This window comes from Pelodiscus sinensis, chromosome 9, assembly GCF_052426305.1.
Source record: "Pelodiscus sinensis isolate ZL-2025 chromosome 9, ASM5242630v1, whole genome shotgun sequence".
NCBI classification, from domain to species: domain Eukaryota; kingdom Metazoa; phylum Chordata; order Testudines; family Trionychidae; genus Pelodiscus; species Pelodiscus sinensis.
This window is the reverse complement of record NC_143060.1, coordinates 61,214,739-61,232,925: the sequence shown is the minus strand read 5'-3', so window position 1 is coordinate 61,232,925 and position 18,187 is coordinate 61,214,739. Positions and strand designations below refer to the sequence as shown.

The 18,187-nt window shown below is 42.7% G+C and overlaps 1 protein-coding gene across 2 annotated transcripts in view; it reads left to right on the top strand.

Annotated features, from left to right (window-relative positions):
- The first annotated feature begins 278 nt into the window (after nt 1-278).
- Nucleotides 279-18,187, top strand: part of XPR1 (xenotropic and polytropic retrovirus receptor 1) — a 167,513-nt gene continuing 149,604 nt past the window's right edge. Inside the window, exons 1-2 of one of the 2 annotated variants that reach the window (XM_075936816.2) lie at nt 279-590; nt 9,323-9,374. In XM_075936816.2, coding sequence (XP_075792931.1) covers nt 522-590; nt 9,323-9,374 — 121 coding nt within the window. In that variant the 5' untranslated portion in view covers nt 279-521. The remainder of the gene's footprint in view (nt 591-9,322; nt 9,375-18,187) is intronic. The other variant, XM_075936817.2, reaches the window with a different exon arrangement.

Here is an 18,187-nt window from a genome sequence, read left to right as displayed (position 1 = left end):
CCTGCCTCCCGTGTACTGGGGGGCTGCCCCGCCCTTGCAGCAGGGATCCCCGCTAGCGCGCCCAGCGGCCCGGCACTAGAGCACTGGGGGGCGGGGCGAAGGAGGAAGGCCACGCCCCCCAGCCCTCAGCCCTCAGCGCGCTCTTCGCTTTCAAGTGAAGTTGGTCACCCCGGGGGCGGGGTTTGCTGGTTCCCCCGCCCCGCCCCCCGGCCGGTCTCCGCGCTGCGGCGGTTACCATGGCGATGACGTCGGCAGGCGGCGGGGAAGGGGGGGGCCGGGTGAGCGAGGAGGGAAAGATGGCGGCGGCTGCTGCGGCGGGGCCGCAGTGGGCGGCGGAGCAGCGCTGAGGAGACCCGAGCCGGGCGGGGAGGCGGGGCGGGCGCAGCGCGGGCGGCGGGAGCGGGGCCCATGTGCGGCGGCGGGGGCAGCAGCCGCGGCCCGCCAGCACCAGCCACCGCCGGGTCCCGCGGCGCCGGCTCCGGGGCAGCCGAGTGAGCGCGGCGGCCGGGCCGGGCGGCAGGATGAAGTTCGCCGAGCACCTCTCCGCGCACATCACGCCCGAGTGGCGGAAGCAGTACATCCAGTACGAGGTACGGGGCCGCCCGCCGCGTGCCTCAGGGGCCCCCGGTAGCCAGGGGAACCCCGCGCGGCATCGTCTCGCGTCGGGGCTCTGCGCTCGGCTCCCTCGTCACGTCCCCGGCTTCTCCCAGCCCGGGCGGGTCGCCCCTCTCCGCCCTGCAAGCCTGTCCAAGGCGGCCCCTTGCTGCAGCCCGAATCCCTCCTTAGCCCCTCTCCGCTCCATCCCTCAGTCCCTGCTCGGGGAGCTTAGCGAGCCCCCGGACAGACACTAACCGGCTTGAAACTTGATGAAAACGTGTGGGGTTGTGTTTTGCTGGTGTAGCTTTTCTCCATACATGTGGAACTTGGCCTGTCTTTTGGGGTGTGTGCTGTTGAGACTTGAAGAAGCAAATAGCCGGAGTGGCCATTTAAATAATAAAGTCTTGATATGGCCCCAATACTGGAAAAAACAAACATTGCTGTATATATTTCAGTTGCATATATTTGGGAAGGACTGTAACCCCCCAAATACCTAGTGAGCTCGGAGGGCTGTATATAATCAATATGGATAATTGGCCATGTAAACACTTTGATCTAAGAGATTATTTTTATATTCGACAATATTATCACAGCCAGCAGTTTCCGTTTATATGCTCAACAGGAACGCAGTGCAAAGTCAATATGTTTATACACCTAAATAGATTTTAAGAATGGGGCTGGTGCTCATGCCATCCGTGGAGCTTGGGTAAAAGCAACTTGAAGTAATAGCTCTAATAGGAAGCGACAATATTGGATTTTTGCGTACAACCTCTCTGGTAGCAGATGAGCTGAGTTCAGAAGCTTGGGGGCATAAGTAAGTTATTAAATAACAGTGGGGATTATTAGGAGGAACCAAAGATGATACACAACATAATTGATAATATGTTCGAAGCGGAGAATCATTTCTCCTTTGCAGTATTTTTTTTTTACATAAATTAAAAATACAGAGTCTGTGGAATTGTAGGTAGAGTTATGTGTAATGTTATGTTGTGTTTTATATTCATTCAGTTCTGGGATCCTGACAAGAGCCCAGATTATAGGTCTTATTCAGTCTGGTGGTGTTTTTATAGCTTCTTATGAGCTAGTGATTTTCAGCACCACTGTCAGTTCTCTACATGTGGAGGTATGAAATATATGATCTCTTTGGCTCAGAGTCCTGAAGTACGGCTCCTAAAGATCAGAACTGAACAGATAGCTGTGGTGACTATAAAAAAATCTACCTGAGTGGCTGAGAACATTATGGTTTTTATAGCAACAGTTGCGTATTTTTTTAAGGTTAATGAGACCTGGGGAAATTTGTTTTGCATTTGTCTGCTTCGTTCTTGATTTTAGGGTAAACAAACCACTTCAGTTGCAGACTCTATACCTTGAGGAATTCAAATAACAAAAGATTCTGCTCTATTAATCATGGATTATTTGAAGAAGTAGCTTTTATTTTTTCAGGTTTAGCAATACAATTATCCCTTGGTTAATCTTAAATTCGGGTATAGAAATGTTTTTTTTTTTTAAGAAATGGGAAAGACTAGACAGGTTCAATATTTAAAATGTATTAAACCGTAAAGGTTTGAGTATGTATGAAATAAAGCTTTGCAGTATATATGTCATCAGAGTTTCTTGAAATCTATTTTAACCAAGTAGCAGATATCCTGTAAAATTATCATCCATCATAACATTTGCAAAATAAACAAAAAATGGACTAAATTATTCCAGTGGGCTTTGTGCATGCAAATGCATCTATCTGTTGGGTTTCTGCACAGATATCCACGGCAGTATTTGGCATGAAATTCTGAAGGCTAGCTTCCTTTGTTACTTAAAGCTTTGCAGTAATAAATTACTAATGCTTCAGTACTGGTAGTGATACTACTGAAAATGTATTTTTATTCATACATTTTTCAGGTAAGACTGGTAGTCTAGTTAGTGAAGCTACTCTTATGTGCATCTTCCCCAATTTTTTGACAACAATTAGAGTGAATAAATATTATCATACTATGATATCTCTTGATTTAGATGCTTGTGTTTTCACACTCAGTAATACTGTGGCCTGTTTTGTACTCTTGTTTGTTAGCACTGTCAGTGATATTTGTTGTTAGAATCTATTTTTTTTTCATTCCAAGTTTAGGGAGGCTCTTTCTTTTACCAATATCTTCTAGTGTTTCAGAGTCTTCAAAACAGTCTTGTATTAGCTATCAACTTTCAAAAGATCTTGCTTATGACTTAGTTTCAAATCTGTCCCATGGGTTTTGTTAGAAGATTCCACTTTGCCCTGATGGAGGTTGTCAAAATACATGTGCATACATTGATGATATTTTTTAGAGACTTCAGTTATATTAATATGCCCAAGTCCTCGACAATAGTTCAGTATATGTGAATATGTCTGATTCCACAACTTGAGACCCATGACCAGGAATAACTTCTTCTCAACCTGTAATGGCTGATTTAAAAAAAAATCCAATCCCTGCTACTTGAGCTTTTTCCCCTCGGGATACTTCACATCTCAATATTTACAGTAGAAATAAATTGATAAGCGAACCACAGGAGAGTAATATTAATAATGTATGCTGTTTTCACCAATCCTACCTCTTCTGTTCATTCCTCAGTACTAAATGAATTAGTCCTTGCATCTCAATACCAGTTAATGATTATCTTATTAAAGATGGCTTACATTTAGTTTGATGAGATTAAAGTTGCCAGTTCACTAGGTAATTTAAAGAATTATGTAACCAAGTGGAGGTTAAAAATTTCAAGTGGATATCTTCTAAAAATATCAGATTAATGTTGCATTTTGCCTCTTGTAGATATTTTCTAGAAAAGATATGGTAAGCAGAAAATGAAGACCTACCCTGAATGAGGTTTCATAGAAGCACAGAAATGTTGTGCTAGAAGGTTGCTCAAAGGACCTACTCCAGTCCCCTGTGCTGAGGCATAACCAAGTAAACCTGGCTGACCCTTGTCTAACCTGTTCTTAAAAATGTCCAATGTTGAATATTCTACAGTCTCCCTTGGAAGTCTGAACCAGTGCTTAAATACCCTTACAAGTAGATTTCCCCCCCTAATATCTACCTAAATCTCCTCTGCTGTATATTAGAACAAGAAATTATTGGCTTATCTCCCTTGTAGGTGAGGTTTTCTGTACCTTCTATCATTTTTGTTACTCTCCCATGGACATTCTCCAATTTGTCCACATCATTCCTAAAGTGTGGCTCCTAGAGCTAGACACAACATTCGGGCTGAGGTCTCACCAATTCCAAGTAGAGGAGGACTTCCTATGTCTTACCCATGTCACTTCTGGGACTCCAGAATTAGCTTTTTTCCTGACTTAAATTCTGTTTGTGAGTAACTATAACTCCTAGATTTTTTTTTTCCGGCTATGCCTCTATATAACCTTTTATTTCCCATTTTGAAGTTGAGCATTTCATTTTTTCCCCAAGAATAGTACTTTGTACTTGATTGAATTTCATCATGTGGATTTCTGACCAGTTCTCCAGTTTGTCAGAATTATTTTCAATTCTAATCCTATCCTTCTGACTGGTAGCAACCCCTCCCAATATCATGTCATTTGCAAATGTTATAAACATACTTTTCACTTCATTATCCAAGTCATTAATGAAAATATTGACTACCCTGGAACCTCGGTTCTCTGGGTGGCCCTAATCCGGGAAAACCCTATGGTATGGAGGAGGGAAGTGGCTTAATGTGCTGGCTCGCCCTCTTTCTCCCTGCTAGGGAAACAGTAGTGCACAGAGCCACTTCCCTTGAGGCTTTTCCCCGCCATTCCCATAGCGGTGGGTAGCAGTGCCTGGGGCTGGCGGGGGATGCAGAGCTATGTGTGCTCCCAGGAACAGGGTGCCAGGTAAGTGCCCCACCCGCTCACACTGACCCCCACTACGCCCCTCTGGCCTGGCAACATCTTAATCCAGCATACCCTGTTTTCAGATTTGCTGGATTAAAGATGTTCAAGGGTAGTTCTGGACCAGGACAGACCTGTGGGTAAACCCACTAAATACATCCTTCCAGTTTGGTGGTGAACCATTGATAGCTACTCTTTGAGAATGATCTTTCATCTAGTTATGATGTTAAAAATTTAAAACATTATTAACCATGTAACTGATATTAAACTGCACCCTACCTCCTGCCTTGACCTCTCTCTTTCCCTCCCCGCTCCCCACCGCCAGCCCAATTCCTGGCAGCCCCCTTCCACACACTGCACCTCTCACTTTTGGTCCTACCCCAAAGCCTGTGGGAGTAGGGTTTTTTTTCTGTTTCTCAGTTTGGGGCCTAGTCAGTGAGGGAAGCAAACTGGGGGTAGGAGTGCAGGGTCTGGATGGGGGTAGAGTGTAGGAGTGGGCTGAGGGGTGGTGGTGCATGGTTTGGGAGGGAGTGTGCAAGAGTGGGGTGGGAGTGAGGGGGTGTGGGCAGGAGGGTGGGTGTAGGAGTAGAGTGGGGTTGCAGGGTGTGGGTGAGAGGGAGGGGCCAGGAGTGGGCAGTGCACCCCCCCCCCCCGATGTGGCTGGATCTCCAGCACCGCTTTACTCAGCTGTGGCTCGGAAGGGGGAGCCCCGAGCCTCGTGGGCCAGATCCTGCACATGGACCATAGGATCCCCATCCCTGGTTTACATGCTTCTGAGGAGATTTGGGAAGTAGCTTCCTTCATATAGCAGATTTCAAGTAGCTTTTTTCCCCTGCTTTATATTTTTCTTGGGCTGTGTGAATGTTAGTGCATGGAAAAAGTTATAGTTAGACAAAGATTAATAGGAAAAACAAGTACACTTTTGCCACTTGATGGACTATGGAACCCAGGTCATATGCAACTAACAAGCAAGAATAAGAAACAGACTCAGATGCCAAGTATTTGCTGGGAATGTTTTAAAAAGAAAACAGTTGAGGGAAAAGATTGATTTGGCATAGAGGAGCTCAGTAAAATATCTTAAGTAGCAAAACAGTTACGCAAGTGACCCATGCTGAGACCTCTGTGTAGATTCAGGAATCAGACTTTTGGGGAGAGACAATTTTAGCTATCTTGCCATCTGTGGGACTGGACATAAAGATGTCCTTTCGACCTTTTATTTACTTTGCAAGATTTTGACCATCATGTTACCACAGTTCTGATTTGCTCTCTAGTTGCAGAGTTTGCTTTTTTTACTTGAGTAGTATTTTCAAGTTAAGATGTAGTGACTTTATCTTGGAGAACTGGAGTGGGGCTCAAGGGCTAGGCTTCGCATCTTGTTAGTTGCTCTCAGAATGATTAGGATAACAGCCAAAAAAGACAGGCTGAACATTTCTAATATCCTAAAATGGAATTGGACAGTACAATGCTAGTTAACACATGTTACGTTCACATCTCAAAATGCAGTTGCTGTGCAAATCATAATTGAATCCCCACCACTTGCACATTCATCATGCATTGCATATGGTGGATATTGTTTGCTTAAATATAGTCGATGAGGCTTGCTGTTTCTGGCTCTAGCACGCAAGACTAGGCATCCTCATTATATCTTTACTAGAAGATTTACTCAGTGTTGCTTAGGTCCCTAATTGCTTTTTTTTGAAGTAAAATAAAAATGTACAGTTTTCATTTAAATCATTGCTCTGGGGCGGGACTGGGGATGAGGGCTTCTGTATGCAGACTGCCTTGCAGAGAGAGGACAGCCCCAGCCCTTTCTCACCACAGGAGCTTGGGTCCAGGTGAGAAGCGCTTCTCCATGGCTGCTGCAGCTCCAGCAGGTACAGCCGGGGGAGGAATGCATGTTGCCAGCTGGGCCAAGTCCAAGTTTGTCTGCCCCTGCGCTCCCCAGCCAGAGTGAGGAATGCAGCAAACTGTGCACTTTTCCCTTGCTCCCTGGCAAAGGGGAACGGCCAGCAATGTTCCCATAGGAATAGAGAAGAGGGAGATTGACCTCCTCCCAAAGGGTGCCTTGGTAGTGGGAGGCTCAGGATTGGAGCAATTCTGGACTGGGTTGGGGCAACCCCAGCCAGCCCCTTTCACCTTCCTGATGAGTGTCTCTTTTCTGTGTGGTTTTCTGAGAAGCAATCCCATTGCTGGTACAACCAAACCCTTACATTGGTTTAAGTTATGGTAAAAGGAAGCTGTGTACTGAATTTGGTGGTCCTAGCCCTCATCTTCTAGGAGGAGTTCTTGAATAGACAGACAAACTTGCTCAAATATATAGTAGATTTGCACTTGTTTAGTAATCAGGAATGTACGTTGTTAGACTCATTTTTGAATTGTTGGTATGGCTTGAGTAACTAGCTGCAACTGGCACACAGGCTGTAGGCTTGGAATACATGAATTGTATCTGAAAAAGTGGGTCTGCTCCACGAAAGCTCATCCATCACCTAATAAACCATCTTGGTAGTCTTTAAAGTGCTACATGACTGCTTTTTTTGTTTTGTTTTACCAAGATCAGACTAACATGGCTACCTCTCTGTTACTTTTCATGAATTTTAGGATGATTGATTACCACTCTTGAACCCAGGTTGCGCATATAGCAGTTGAATAGATTTCCCACCAAGTGTTTAACAGAGGGCCATATGAGGAGAGTTTAATAAGACTGGGACTTTTCTGCTTGGAAAAGAGATGACTAAGAAGGGATATATTAGAGATGTATAAAATCATGACAGATTTAAAAAGTGAATAGAGAAGACTTCTTTACTCTGTCCCTCAACACAAGAACTAGGGGTCAGCAAAAGAAAAATGTATATTTAAAAAAAAAAACTTTTAAAAAAAGACAAGCTTTCTAAACGAGCACCAAAAGACTAAAAATAATAAAAAGGTGCACCAAAAAGCCAAAACTAAAGTTTTAGGCTAGCAATGTAGGAGAAAGATTGGATGGCTAACAGTTAGCAAAAAGTTATTGCACAAGAAGCCTGCAGTGTAGACGTAGCCTTGGTGATTTGAATCACCCCCAAAAATCATGGATTTAAATCAAGTTACCAGAAAAGCGAAGGCTGACTGCTTAGAGTGTGCTTAATTTTGAAGTAAGCCCCATTGAACTCGCTGGCACTTCTGATTTTTTGAGAAAACAAGTATAAAATGGAGTTCCATTAGAAAAGCTGAGATATGGTGAATTATAGGGAATAGGCTAATGGTAATGCCATAAGTCTGTTCATGGTCTATGACTATGATGCTCCCAAAATAAGGGGCATATATTATATCTCTCTATAAAAAAGCTTTTCCTGCCGCATGACAGAATGACGTCGGACTTGAATGTAGCAAGCAGGGGTTTTGTGGCTGGAGAGTGGGGGATTGTCAAGTGCAGTGAACAGGGGACAGCCCCCTAATGTAATGTAAAATAAGAAAATGACATTGAGTGGCAACTGGCAACTCTAGATCTCTCTTACTGCAACTTTCTGTATTATATACTTTAGTGATCGATTCTAAACCTAATTAGCTAAACCTCATGGCTTGTTTAATTAGTTAAGCTAAACTTTTTGCTAGCAACATCCAACATAGCCAACAGCTTGGGAATTTACTCAAATCACACTTGTACTAAAAGGGCATAGAGAGAGTCTTGAAGAAGGATGTATTGCAAAGTGATTTATTTAAGTAACCAGTTGATTCACATTGCTCTTCAGCCATATACACATCTTCATCTACATCATTTTCTCCCAATAAGCAGTTTTCCTGATGTTTCATTCTTGTAACTAGGCCCTGCATCATCTTCTTGCACTGCTTACATTTTATACATTTCTCCTTTTTTTAACCCAGAGAATGATTTTTCTTCAAAATATTTCCAGATAGGGGGTCTTTTGCACATAGAAGCCATAACAGTTTTTCTGTGGTAAAAGTGTGAGGGAATATAGGAAGCTGTGTGTGCACGCTGAATAACATCTTTCCTTTTTCTTTCCAGTCCTCTCCTCTGTTCCTTTCTATGTTGCCTCCATCCTTCCCTATATATTGTGTCTCTGTCTTTAGACAACGTCAGAACAAAAACAGTCCTATCCAACTTGTCTTTCTTTGCATATGTTACTTTTTAGTCTGCTGAGAAACAGAAATTGAAAGCCCAGAACTTTCAAAAAGCAAGAGCTGGTGGTTAGGCTGGACAGACTAGAGCCATTAATTTATTTTTATGAGACTGTAAGTGTATGTGCAGCATGTTTGTGATGAGACTTAATTGTAACTATTTTTAAATGAGAAACGTAGTGTTTTATTGACTATTTTAAAAAATCCGAGTTAATAAAAATCAGATTTTTTCTGTTTCTAACCAATTTTTATCCACCCTGAGATAAATGTTCTCTTTTCATCTCAAATTCAATAGAAAACAAAAAGGGAAATGTGCAGATTTCTTTTGTCATGTTGTCTTCATTTTTTAAAAAAAAATATGTATTTTTCAGTACTTGGCAATACTGGGAAGCAGTCCCTGAGGCTTTCTTGCTTTGCTGTCACAGATTCCTCTTAGGTTATGCCAAAGCTCTGGACTTTTCTGGTTTCTTTCTAGTAAAATCCAATCCTACATAATCTGACATATTTTCCCAAAAAAGAATATTTACTTATGCTGTCAGGGTAGTCTTTTAGCCAGCAAGGCAACAGGTTTTAGACAAAGCTGTCAGTAAACATGTAGTTTGTTTGTTTTTGTTGTTGTCAGGAATAATTTCCCTGACTTCACATTCCATACCTTTTTATGAGGAATTAAAAAGTCTTTAATTGCTATTCATTTTCAAACAGGCTTATCAGAGTGACTTGCCTTATTTGTGCTGACTGGTTTAATTGTTTTTCTGTTTGCTGCAGGCTTTCAAGGAGATGCTCTATGCAGCTCAGGACCAGGCCCCTTCTATAGAAGGTAAGTGAGCTGTGACCCTGAATCATGCTTGCATTGCTGGATGCGGACTACCAAGCACACCTTCCTCTTGCCTGTCCCCCTGAAACTGACAGGCTTAATTGACCAAAAGGGAAGCAAGATTCAGGCTGAAAAAAATTCTGCTTTTCCAGATTTTTAAAGCCTTGTATAGCGAATCATTAGAACAGTAAAAGGGTATTTTTATAGTCTGAAGCTTAACTATTTTCTTCTTGTGTATAAGGATACTCGGTCATTCAGTGGTGCAACTGATCCCTTATGAGTTGAGAATAGTACTCGGTTCTAGTATGACAATTCCAATCCCCCAAAGTGGCTAATGCAAAGTTCTGGACAGAAATGTAGAAAATAGCCATCCATCTAATTACTGCAGTATTGCATTTTGGGGGTAATTATTTCCTGATCCCAGCTATTGGTCAGTTTCTACTCCGAAGCACAAGTGAAAGCCTCTGACTTTTATCCTGTGTTCAGAGGGATGCTGTTCTTATTTGTTTAAATGTAGATATTTTTCTTTGTGTCTGTTCACTGGCATTAAGTTCCTTTGATGATGTTATGTAAAAATTCCTATCTGTTTTAAACTTGTTGCATTATGAGAGTAGGCTTTGTTAATCAAATGATGACTCATAAAACTAATTTTCCTGATAAAACTCATTACATTTATTTTACATCTCCTTTCTAAGAGAACTACAAAATTATCCTAATCTTTAAATTGCTTGTTCCACCCTCTGCTTGCTCTCCTCCTGAGCTTCTGCCTTTTTTTTATATGTGGGTTGCTTCTTTGGCCAGCTGGATGAGGAGCTGCTCAGCTAACAGGGAAGGAAGGCAAGTGATGATCAACAAAAAGCAGCTTTTGGAGTTGGTTTTTAGTAGTGTCAGAGGAGATTTAGGATCAGGTATCTCTCTCCATTGCTAATCGATATTTAACATCCCTAGTTTCTGGTGGAAAATGTGCCTATGAGTATAACAAGTCAGTAGAAATTGGCACCGTGACTTTGTTGTAAGAGGAAGTGCTTGGAAGCACCTTCTGGGGTTTTGTGGTGAAACTCAGGTATCGTGCCTTGCTTTTTCTCTGAGGCAAAAAGCGCTTTGGAACTAAGACATGAAATACTGGCTTCACGTAGGGAAAGTAGTGCTCTGCTTTTCTCCTGTTGTCTCCCGGCAGTATTCTCCCCTCAGGAAAACAGGTTGCTGGACTGTCATTGCTTGGACTCCTACTCATTATTCTGCCTGGTTAGCAGATGTGTCGGCATCTCCCTAAGCTCCTTAGAATTCAGCTCTTCTCAGCTGTAGTGAAGATGAAAGCGTGCCTGTAAATAATTCATTCTGATTATTTGCTTGAGTGGACAGGGTCCACTCTAAATATTTTTCAACATAATCTTTGTTATTTTAAGGGATTTTGAAACTTAACTTGTTTTTAAAAATATTTTACATCTGTTGCAATTGAACCACTCTTCCTACTTACTCCAGAAACTTGTATCTCAGTAGGATATAATTTTATTCCTTTTGCCACTCTCTAAACAAGGATCACTACCTGTGAGAAGGATAAATCATATAAGGGGTTTAGAAAATATTCTAATTTTGTTATTGGGATGTTGAATAGTGACACTTCAACACTTTATATATAAATTTAAGAATTAATCTAATTAATGATGTTACAGCAAAATGAAACTGCAGGTAGAAAGAAGCAAAGGCAACAGGGTTTCTGTAGTGTCTTTTACACACACACACACGCACGCACGCTTTATATATGAAAAGTGACAGGAGTGGGGCTCAAACCATGAGAGATACCAGTGCTTGGGGGCATGTCTGTTTGATTACACACACTCATTCTAAAATGCGAATGTTATAATCTTCATTTGCAGCATACTGTTGATTAATGTTGGGTTAACGTCTTCAAATCCCTTTGTAAACTGACTTGGATTTATTCCAGCAATTAAAATTAATGAAGGCCTTATAGTATTCCTTAGTCTACTCAAGTGTGGTGATAAAAGTATTCAGTACTGTATGAGATAGGATATTGAACAATTTTAATTCCCGAGCCACACCCCAGACAAATAATTGAGGCTGTAGATCACTATACAATTGAGGCTGCAGATTTCAATACCGAATCTCAGGGCTGTTCGTGAGGAATGGGTCATGAATAGGGATGTAAAATCCCATTTACTTGGTTAATTAGTTAAACGTTAAATTTAATGGGTTAACAGATTAAGCAGGGCTGGGTGGGAGGGGCTGTTTCAGCACATTGGGCAGAAGTGCCTGGGCTGGTGCGGACCTTGCACCGTGAGCAGGGACTGTAGGGGGTCCGGAACCAGGTGCAGGGTAGGACTGCCAACTTCCAGCCTGAATGGCCTCACGGGCTAGGAGCCTAGTAGCCCTTCCTGCTATCATTTCAGTCGGTCCCCCATAAATCCCCGTGAGGCTGCCGACTCCCAGCCCACGTAGATGCTCCCAGGCAATGGTTAACCGGTTACCCATTTACATCCCTAGTCCTGAGTGTAGTCTTTAACAGTTTGCTAAAAAAAAATAAGGTGCGATTTTTTTTTCTTAAAGGTGGGAAATGAATGAAGTCCAAAAGGCCAAGGAAGTAATTGTGTGTAAATAACTGTTTATCAGTAAGAAGGGAAAACTGTGATTTAGACCTTGTAATTTAGTGACAGGAATCATCTCGGTTGCAGACAAAGCAAGTTTGTAGACAGCTTGGTTGAGACTTATATTAAATGGTACAAGCAAAAAGCTCTGTCTGAAATTGGGGTGGGAGCAGGTTATTGCTTTGGTATGATTTATTTACATCAATTTTCTTTTTCAGTACTCTGATGTTATCAAATAAGGACTGTGAAAACAGGGACAATCGAAGAGCTATGGTTATAGTATAGTAGATGGTAGACAAAGTTGGACCTAATAAGCTGGCTTGTCCCATATGAAATGGCAACCAAAAAACTGTCTTCTGGGAGCAGTGGGTCAGGAGAGCTGCTTATCAGTCCTGTTGCAAAACTAGTGTGGATTATTCATTAATAGTGCTGAATAACACATCAGAATCAGGAAAAAAACACAGCACGGTTTGCTACTTCTACAACAAGAGAAAACAAAACAAAAACAACAAGGTGCTTCCTTTTCTCTGGTTAAGAAAATTAGTGAACTTTTATAATAGGTACATGCCAAATTTCATATTAGTGATCAGCAATGAGGGTTGTAGAGCAGAGAATATTCATTTCACAAATATTGGTAGTTGTTAGCAATGTTTTTATGACGAAATGGCAGTCAGGACCGGTAGTGAAAAAAATCAAAACACTTTTTGTTACAGCTATAAAGAAACAATACACGAACATTCACAAAAACAGTCTGGTTTTTATACTGTATGCAATCAGAATTGCAAACAGCTGTCTTTACTATGAGGTAGCTTCATTTCAATGTGGTAGCTTTGAGTTTTCCACTAATTCCTTATATAAAATGTGATGCTTGAATTGTTATTATGCAATTAAGACTTAAGAGGAGATCAGCTGTCATCAGTGAATAATGGAAAGGAATTAATGTTGATTGGTTGCTTTGGTTTAAAAAATGCATGCTGGGGACAGGGAAGAAGTAGCATCATTGAAATGAGATCATATTCTGCCAGACACTGCCTGTAAGATGCTTTGGAAAAATGGCCAGCTCACTTCACTAACATCCCATGGAATCCTGATGTGTCTTTATAATACAATGGAGGAACAAAGAATCTCTCCTATGATTATCCCAGTGAGGCAGTCCCATTCAGTTTGTTACATTAATCTGCTTAAAGGTCACACCATGTGTTGGTTATAACCATAAGATTGGGATGAGAGTATGAGCATGAGTGTTTTTAGGATTAAATATTTTTAGTGCAAACAAGGGCAGTGTGCTAAGTCAAAGTAATCATTCCTGGCCCTAATCTCTGTTTCGTGTGTGCTTAAAGATGGGGGATAAAAAGGAGGACCAGGCAATAGTGAATTTAGAAAGGAGTATTAATAGTTTAGTTGACTTGGAACTAATATAGATCTCAATTAATGTTGAAATATTTGCCTTTTTTATTAGAACACAGTCTGCATAGAGTCAAAATTTGACCTCTTCTTACTTGTAATGAATAAGAATGATTTTTAAATTAGGAATTTTATGTCCATGTTGTTAGTTCTTTAACTTCTTCCTACTTTACAGTCTTAAACTAGGTGTTCTGTACTACTTTTAATTTTGCACATGCCTAACTTTAAGCACCTTTGTAGTCTCATTGAAGTCCATCAGCGTCCATCCAATGAGGGGGAGAGGAGGACAGAGTGGGCAATTGCATCTGGGCCCAGTGATTCAAATGGACCCAGGGCTCGCAGCTGTTTCCGCTGCAGCAGCAGAGACACCCAGAACCCCAGGTCCTTTAATTTGCCATTGGACACCGCATGCACTATAAGCAGCTCTAAGGGCTGGGGTGGGTTGCTGTGGTCCAGGTGGTGGTGAGGATTGGCTGTTCCAGCCCTGCCTCTTCCAGTAGTGTGGAGTCATCCCCCTAAACCTTGCCTGGCGAGTCTCTAGGCTCCCCTGCACATCTGTTTTAAGTGTTCTGCCCGATTAGAGATTTTATTTCTAATATTTTGTTTTTTTGCAATCTTATAAAAGTCAAATAAGAAATCCTGCCAGTAGTATCATTTTTTAACAAATAATTTATAACCTTAGTTTATTTTTAATTTTAAAATTGCAATAACAGATTATATTAGTTTTACTTCAGTGATTCTATAGTTAAAAAATTCAAGTGACTTAACAATTTAAATTACCTTATTTTAAATTGCTCCACTGCTGCTGTTGGACATGGCAGCCATTCTTATAGTCTGTGCTAATAGCTAATATGCTGTATAAATAACATTGAATTAATGATATTCAGTTCTCAGATGCACAAATGCAGCAGTTTCAAAGAAATAATATAAAAGCTAGTGACTTGTCAGTCAGGAAAACATTCCAAAATCTATATCTGTAGCCAAAAGCCATATGGTAGACAGCTATGTCAGAATGTATGAATTCACTCTGAGTGCAAAGCAGTTCCAATAATATTGTGTACAATAACATGGCTGTCCCAGTGGTTCTTAAATACTGCACTGTGATGGGCTGTTAGACTTAATGCTCTGAGCAGCAGCCATCCATACAACATTGAGGGGGCAAGGAGTGGTGATGGCGGTAGGGTCAGGGCCCAATAAGGTCATGTGTTAAGTTTCTCATTTTTTTGTGTGAAGAGAGTGAAGCATTGTGTATCACCAAGGAGACTGAATGCTAATCTGTGGTTTCTGATGAGAAATTGACTAGCTATGTGACTTTAACAAGAGATGCAATCAGTGGATTGGGAAAAGGAAAATTGCATATATATTGGTGCATTATGGCATGCAATTGATTTTTCATGCATTATGTAACCCCAAGTTTTTATTAAGGGCTGAATTTTCTGCATTCTAGACCATACCACTGTAAATCCTAAATAGCCACATTTGGTTTTAGAAGTATGCTGTTAAAGAAATTATAGTGATAATTCCGAATGTATTTTATAAGTGCTGCCAACCTGTTTGAGGGGCAGGATGGATTTGAAGCCAGAAAGAGGAGCAATGGGTCTGAGATGCTTGGCCTCCAATCCACCTTGCCACAACTGCAAACTTACTCTAAGTGTTGTAGTGAAAGTTCAAGGAATCATGAGAGATGCTTCTCTTTGTTACTTCACTTATCCCTAATGCAACTGCCTAAGACAGCTATCTTATTGGTAACCTACCAGTCCAGGCTCCTCTCCTCTGCTAGTGTGGAGTGGACCCATGCAGCTAGATTGTCCAACTGTCAATCCATTTCAAGGGAGACTCCAAGAAAAGATGGATACTACCACCAGAAACCGTGGAGTCTTCTATTGCTGTAGTTGGCATAATCCTAGCACATTGCCCAGTGCAAGAACCATTTGTTCAGGTATGAGTGAAAATGCTCCATAGAATAAATTTTTATTCAATGTTGTGTGAGGATGAACCATACTTAGTTGATCCTTGTGTGATCTTACACCAGTGAACTCAGGTTTAGCTTTAAAGTAACTCTAGCTCTTCGATAAGTGGTGGGGACTCTTTCTTTGGGATGCAGTGGGGTGGGGTAGTAGGTAGGTGTGATGTAGTGGGGGTGCTGTCTGCTCTGTAACCGGGGGTTCCCCTGTGTTGTGATGTGAGATTCCCACTGATTCACCCACATGTGTATTGGCCCAGACACCTAGTCCCAGTCTGAGCAGTTAGCAAAACTCTTCCCCAGGGGAGAGACAAAGGAAGGGAGGTGAAGATGAACACCTGGATGAGGGGCAGGGCCTGGGAGCGAGGCACTTTCTGGCTGGGAAACATGAAGGGAACAGACTAAGCTGAGTGCTGAGGGGGTGATGGACCCCCCTAGCCCCAGGAGTCTGAGGCATCCTGGCCCTGACTCCTGTAGCCATGTCATGTCTATGCTGTGCTGTATCCTGGAGAAGCAGTAAACTTTCTCTCTTCTACTGGCTGGTGGAGTCTGTTCTTGCTGCTACGGGGATGCACACAGTAGGTGACTGATGTTCCCTTGTGTAATTTGATTAATGGAACTCCACTACTGTTATGGTACCTCTAGAATTCCAGTTAAGCTTTCATATTCAGACCTGAAAGTAGGAAGTGGAACTAATTGAATAAATGTGGAGGTGTGTTCTTTGTACACCTAAAATTCTTGTTGATTTCAAGGGGAATTTTAAGAGCAGAAACTGCCCGGATTCAGCACCAAGGCTCAGCTCTTCTGCTCAACAATTAAAATGTAACAAATGCCTTCAAAATGAGGGTAAATCTGGATTTTGTTGTTTTAAACAAGTCTGCTTTACTTTGGCTAAGAGCAGCTATAGGAAAAACCATTTTTGGATTTTAATCTGATATTTTGATACACTCTCTGTCTCTGTCTCTGGAATCACTTTAAAAGGTTATAGTCCAATAGGCAATCCAGTAGTAGAGTTTGTTCAAGTCCTTCCATGACAATTACAGGTTAAATACAGAGTAAACCAGGAGATCTCAGTCTTGTTCCTTATATCTTCTCTGTCAAAGTTTAGGCAGATGTGAGATGGCAGGATTGGGCCCTGGACTTTTTCTTTATTATCTTAAAGCAAATTGATAACCTTGACTGCTCTTGTCATGCTAGAACCTCTCCAAGATGAAGATTAGACTGTATATTGTTGCTTTGAAGCTAATTGTGTTTCCTATGAACACACAGCCATACTAGTTGCATCTGTTTACATAAATCAATTAGGCATTCAGATTATCAAGGCAGTTCGTCATCACATAGAAGATGAATCTGAAGACAATATAAATAATAATACTAGTCGCTGTAGTAAGTTAGTTCTTTAAACTTTGAGTCAATTAATTAATGACTCCTAAGACAGGAACAGGATTTTAGCATCTACAGATTGGACCTCAGGGCATAACCTGTCCCAGACAATGGAGTTTGTGAGGCCAGGTGAGGTCTGGGATGCAGGGTGCTAGGCTCCCTGTTGGGCTCTTCTTCCCTAATGCCTAGGCTCCTCTCCCCAGCCTCTCAGTCCCACCAGCTGCTGCAGCAGCCTCACCAGAGCTCTTGGTGGCGTCACGGCAGAGCCACCACCCTGTCGGAGCTCCCAGCAGCTCCACTGGCTGTGGGTTCCACTGCTCTACAAGCTCCACTCCCCTCCCACTCCCTACACACACACACTGATTTCTCAGTCCCACCGCCTGTGGGCTCTGGTGCCCTGCAAACTCTGCTGTCCAGGTGGCCCTGCCGCTTGGCTCTGCTCTGAGCCACCGCAACCTCTACTGCTGAGGGGGCAGGCTCTATAGTCCTGCAATATCCATGGTCCTTCCAGACCACCAATGTTTCTGGACCAAAGAGTCCCTCACCACAGAGGTTCAACCTGTACCACCTGTATCACACTTGAAGATTTACCTGGTGTAGCTCAGGTACTTGGGAAGGCTTAGGGCAGAGGTTGGGAGGTGCAGAAGTCAGGGCTGGCAGGTTTGGGGGACTCACTAGGGCCACCTGTGGCAACTCCCTGGGGTGCCCCCGTCCCCACTGCTCAGCTGGGGGGACAGGGAGGGGTAGGGCTGTGTGGTCCTGCCCTGGCTCCAGGGGGACACATCTGCTTTGGGGGAGATCTGGGGCCATGCTGTCTGCCCCCTGCCTGTGGTACCTCTGGAAGGGGGGGGGCAGAGTCTTCACTGGGACCTACATGTGCTCTGGGTGTGTGGGCCAGGGCCATGTTGGTCGGCCTGCATCTCATTCTGGGTGGGATGGTTCCCCTGGCCCGTGGCAGGGCTGCAGTGGCCCTGGGGGCAGGGAGGTGGGCGGAAGGGGAAGCGCCTGCTGACAGGTGCTAGTGGCCTCCCACCCTGTTTGGTACTGTGACTTAGGATCAGGGGTGAGGGGTTTGTGATAGTGGGGCCACTAGGCCATTGCTGGCAATATGGAGAGCTCTGGCCCCAGCTGGCCACTCTTCTTGGTGCAGCCAACCCCCTGTGTTCACTCTATATTATAACTGTCCTCTGTACTCGCTGCCCCCAGGGGTCATTGTGCTCCATAACTGTCCCTGCTCTCAACCTGTTCCCTTTCTGTGTTATAGAAAACAATCCTATTCCAGCACTTAGTGTTTTTCTGTCACAACCAAATCATGACCTTGTTTTAAGTTGAGGAAGCTACCTGCCAAATTCGGTGGTCCTAGCTCTTAATCATTTAGGAGGAGTTCTCGAACAAATGAATTTAAGGACAGACAGATGCACAAATAAAAATATAAAATTCTGATGGGCTTCGCTCGTTACACT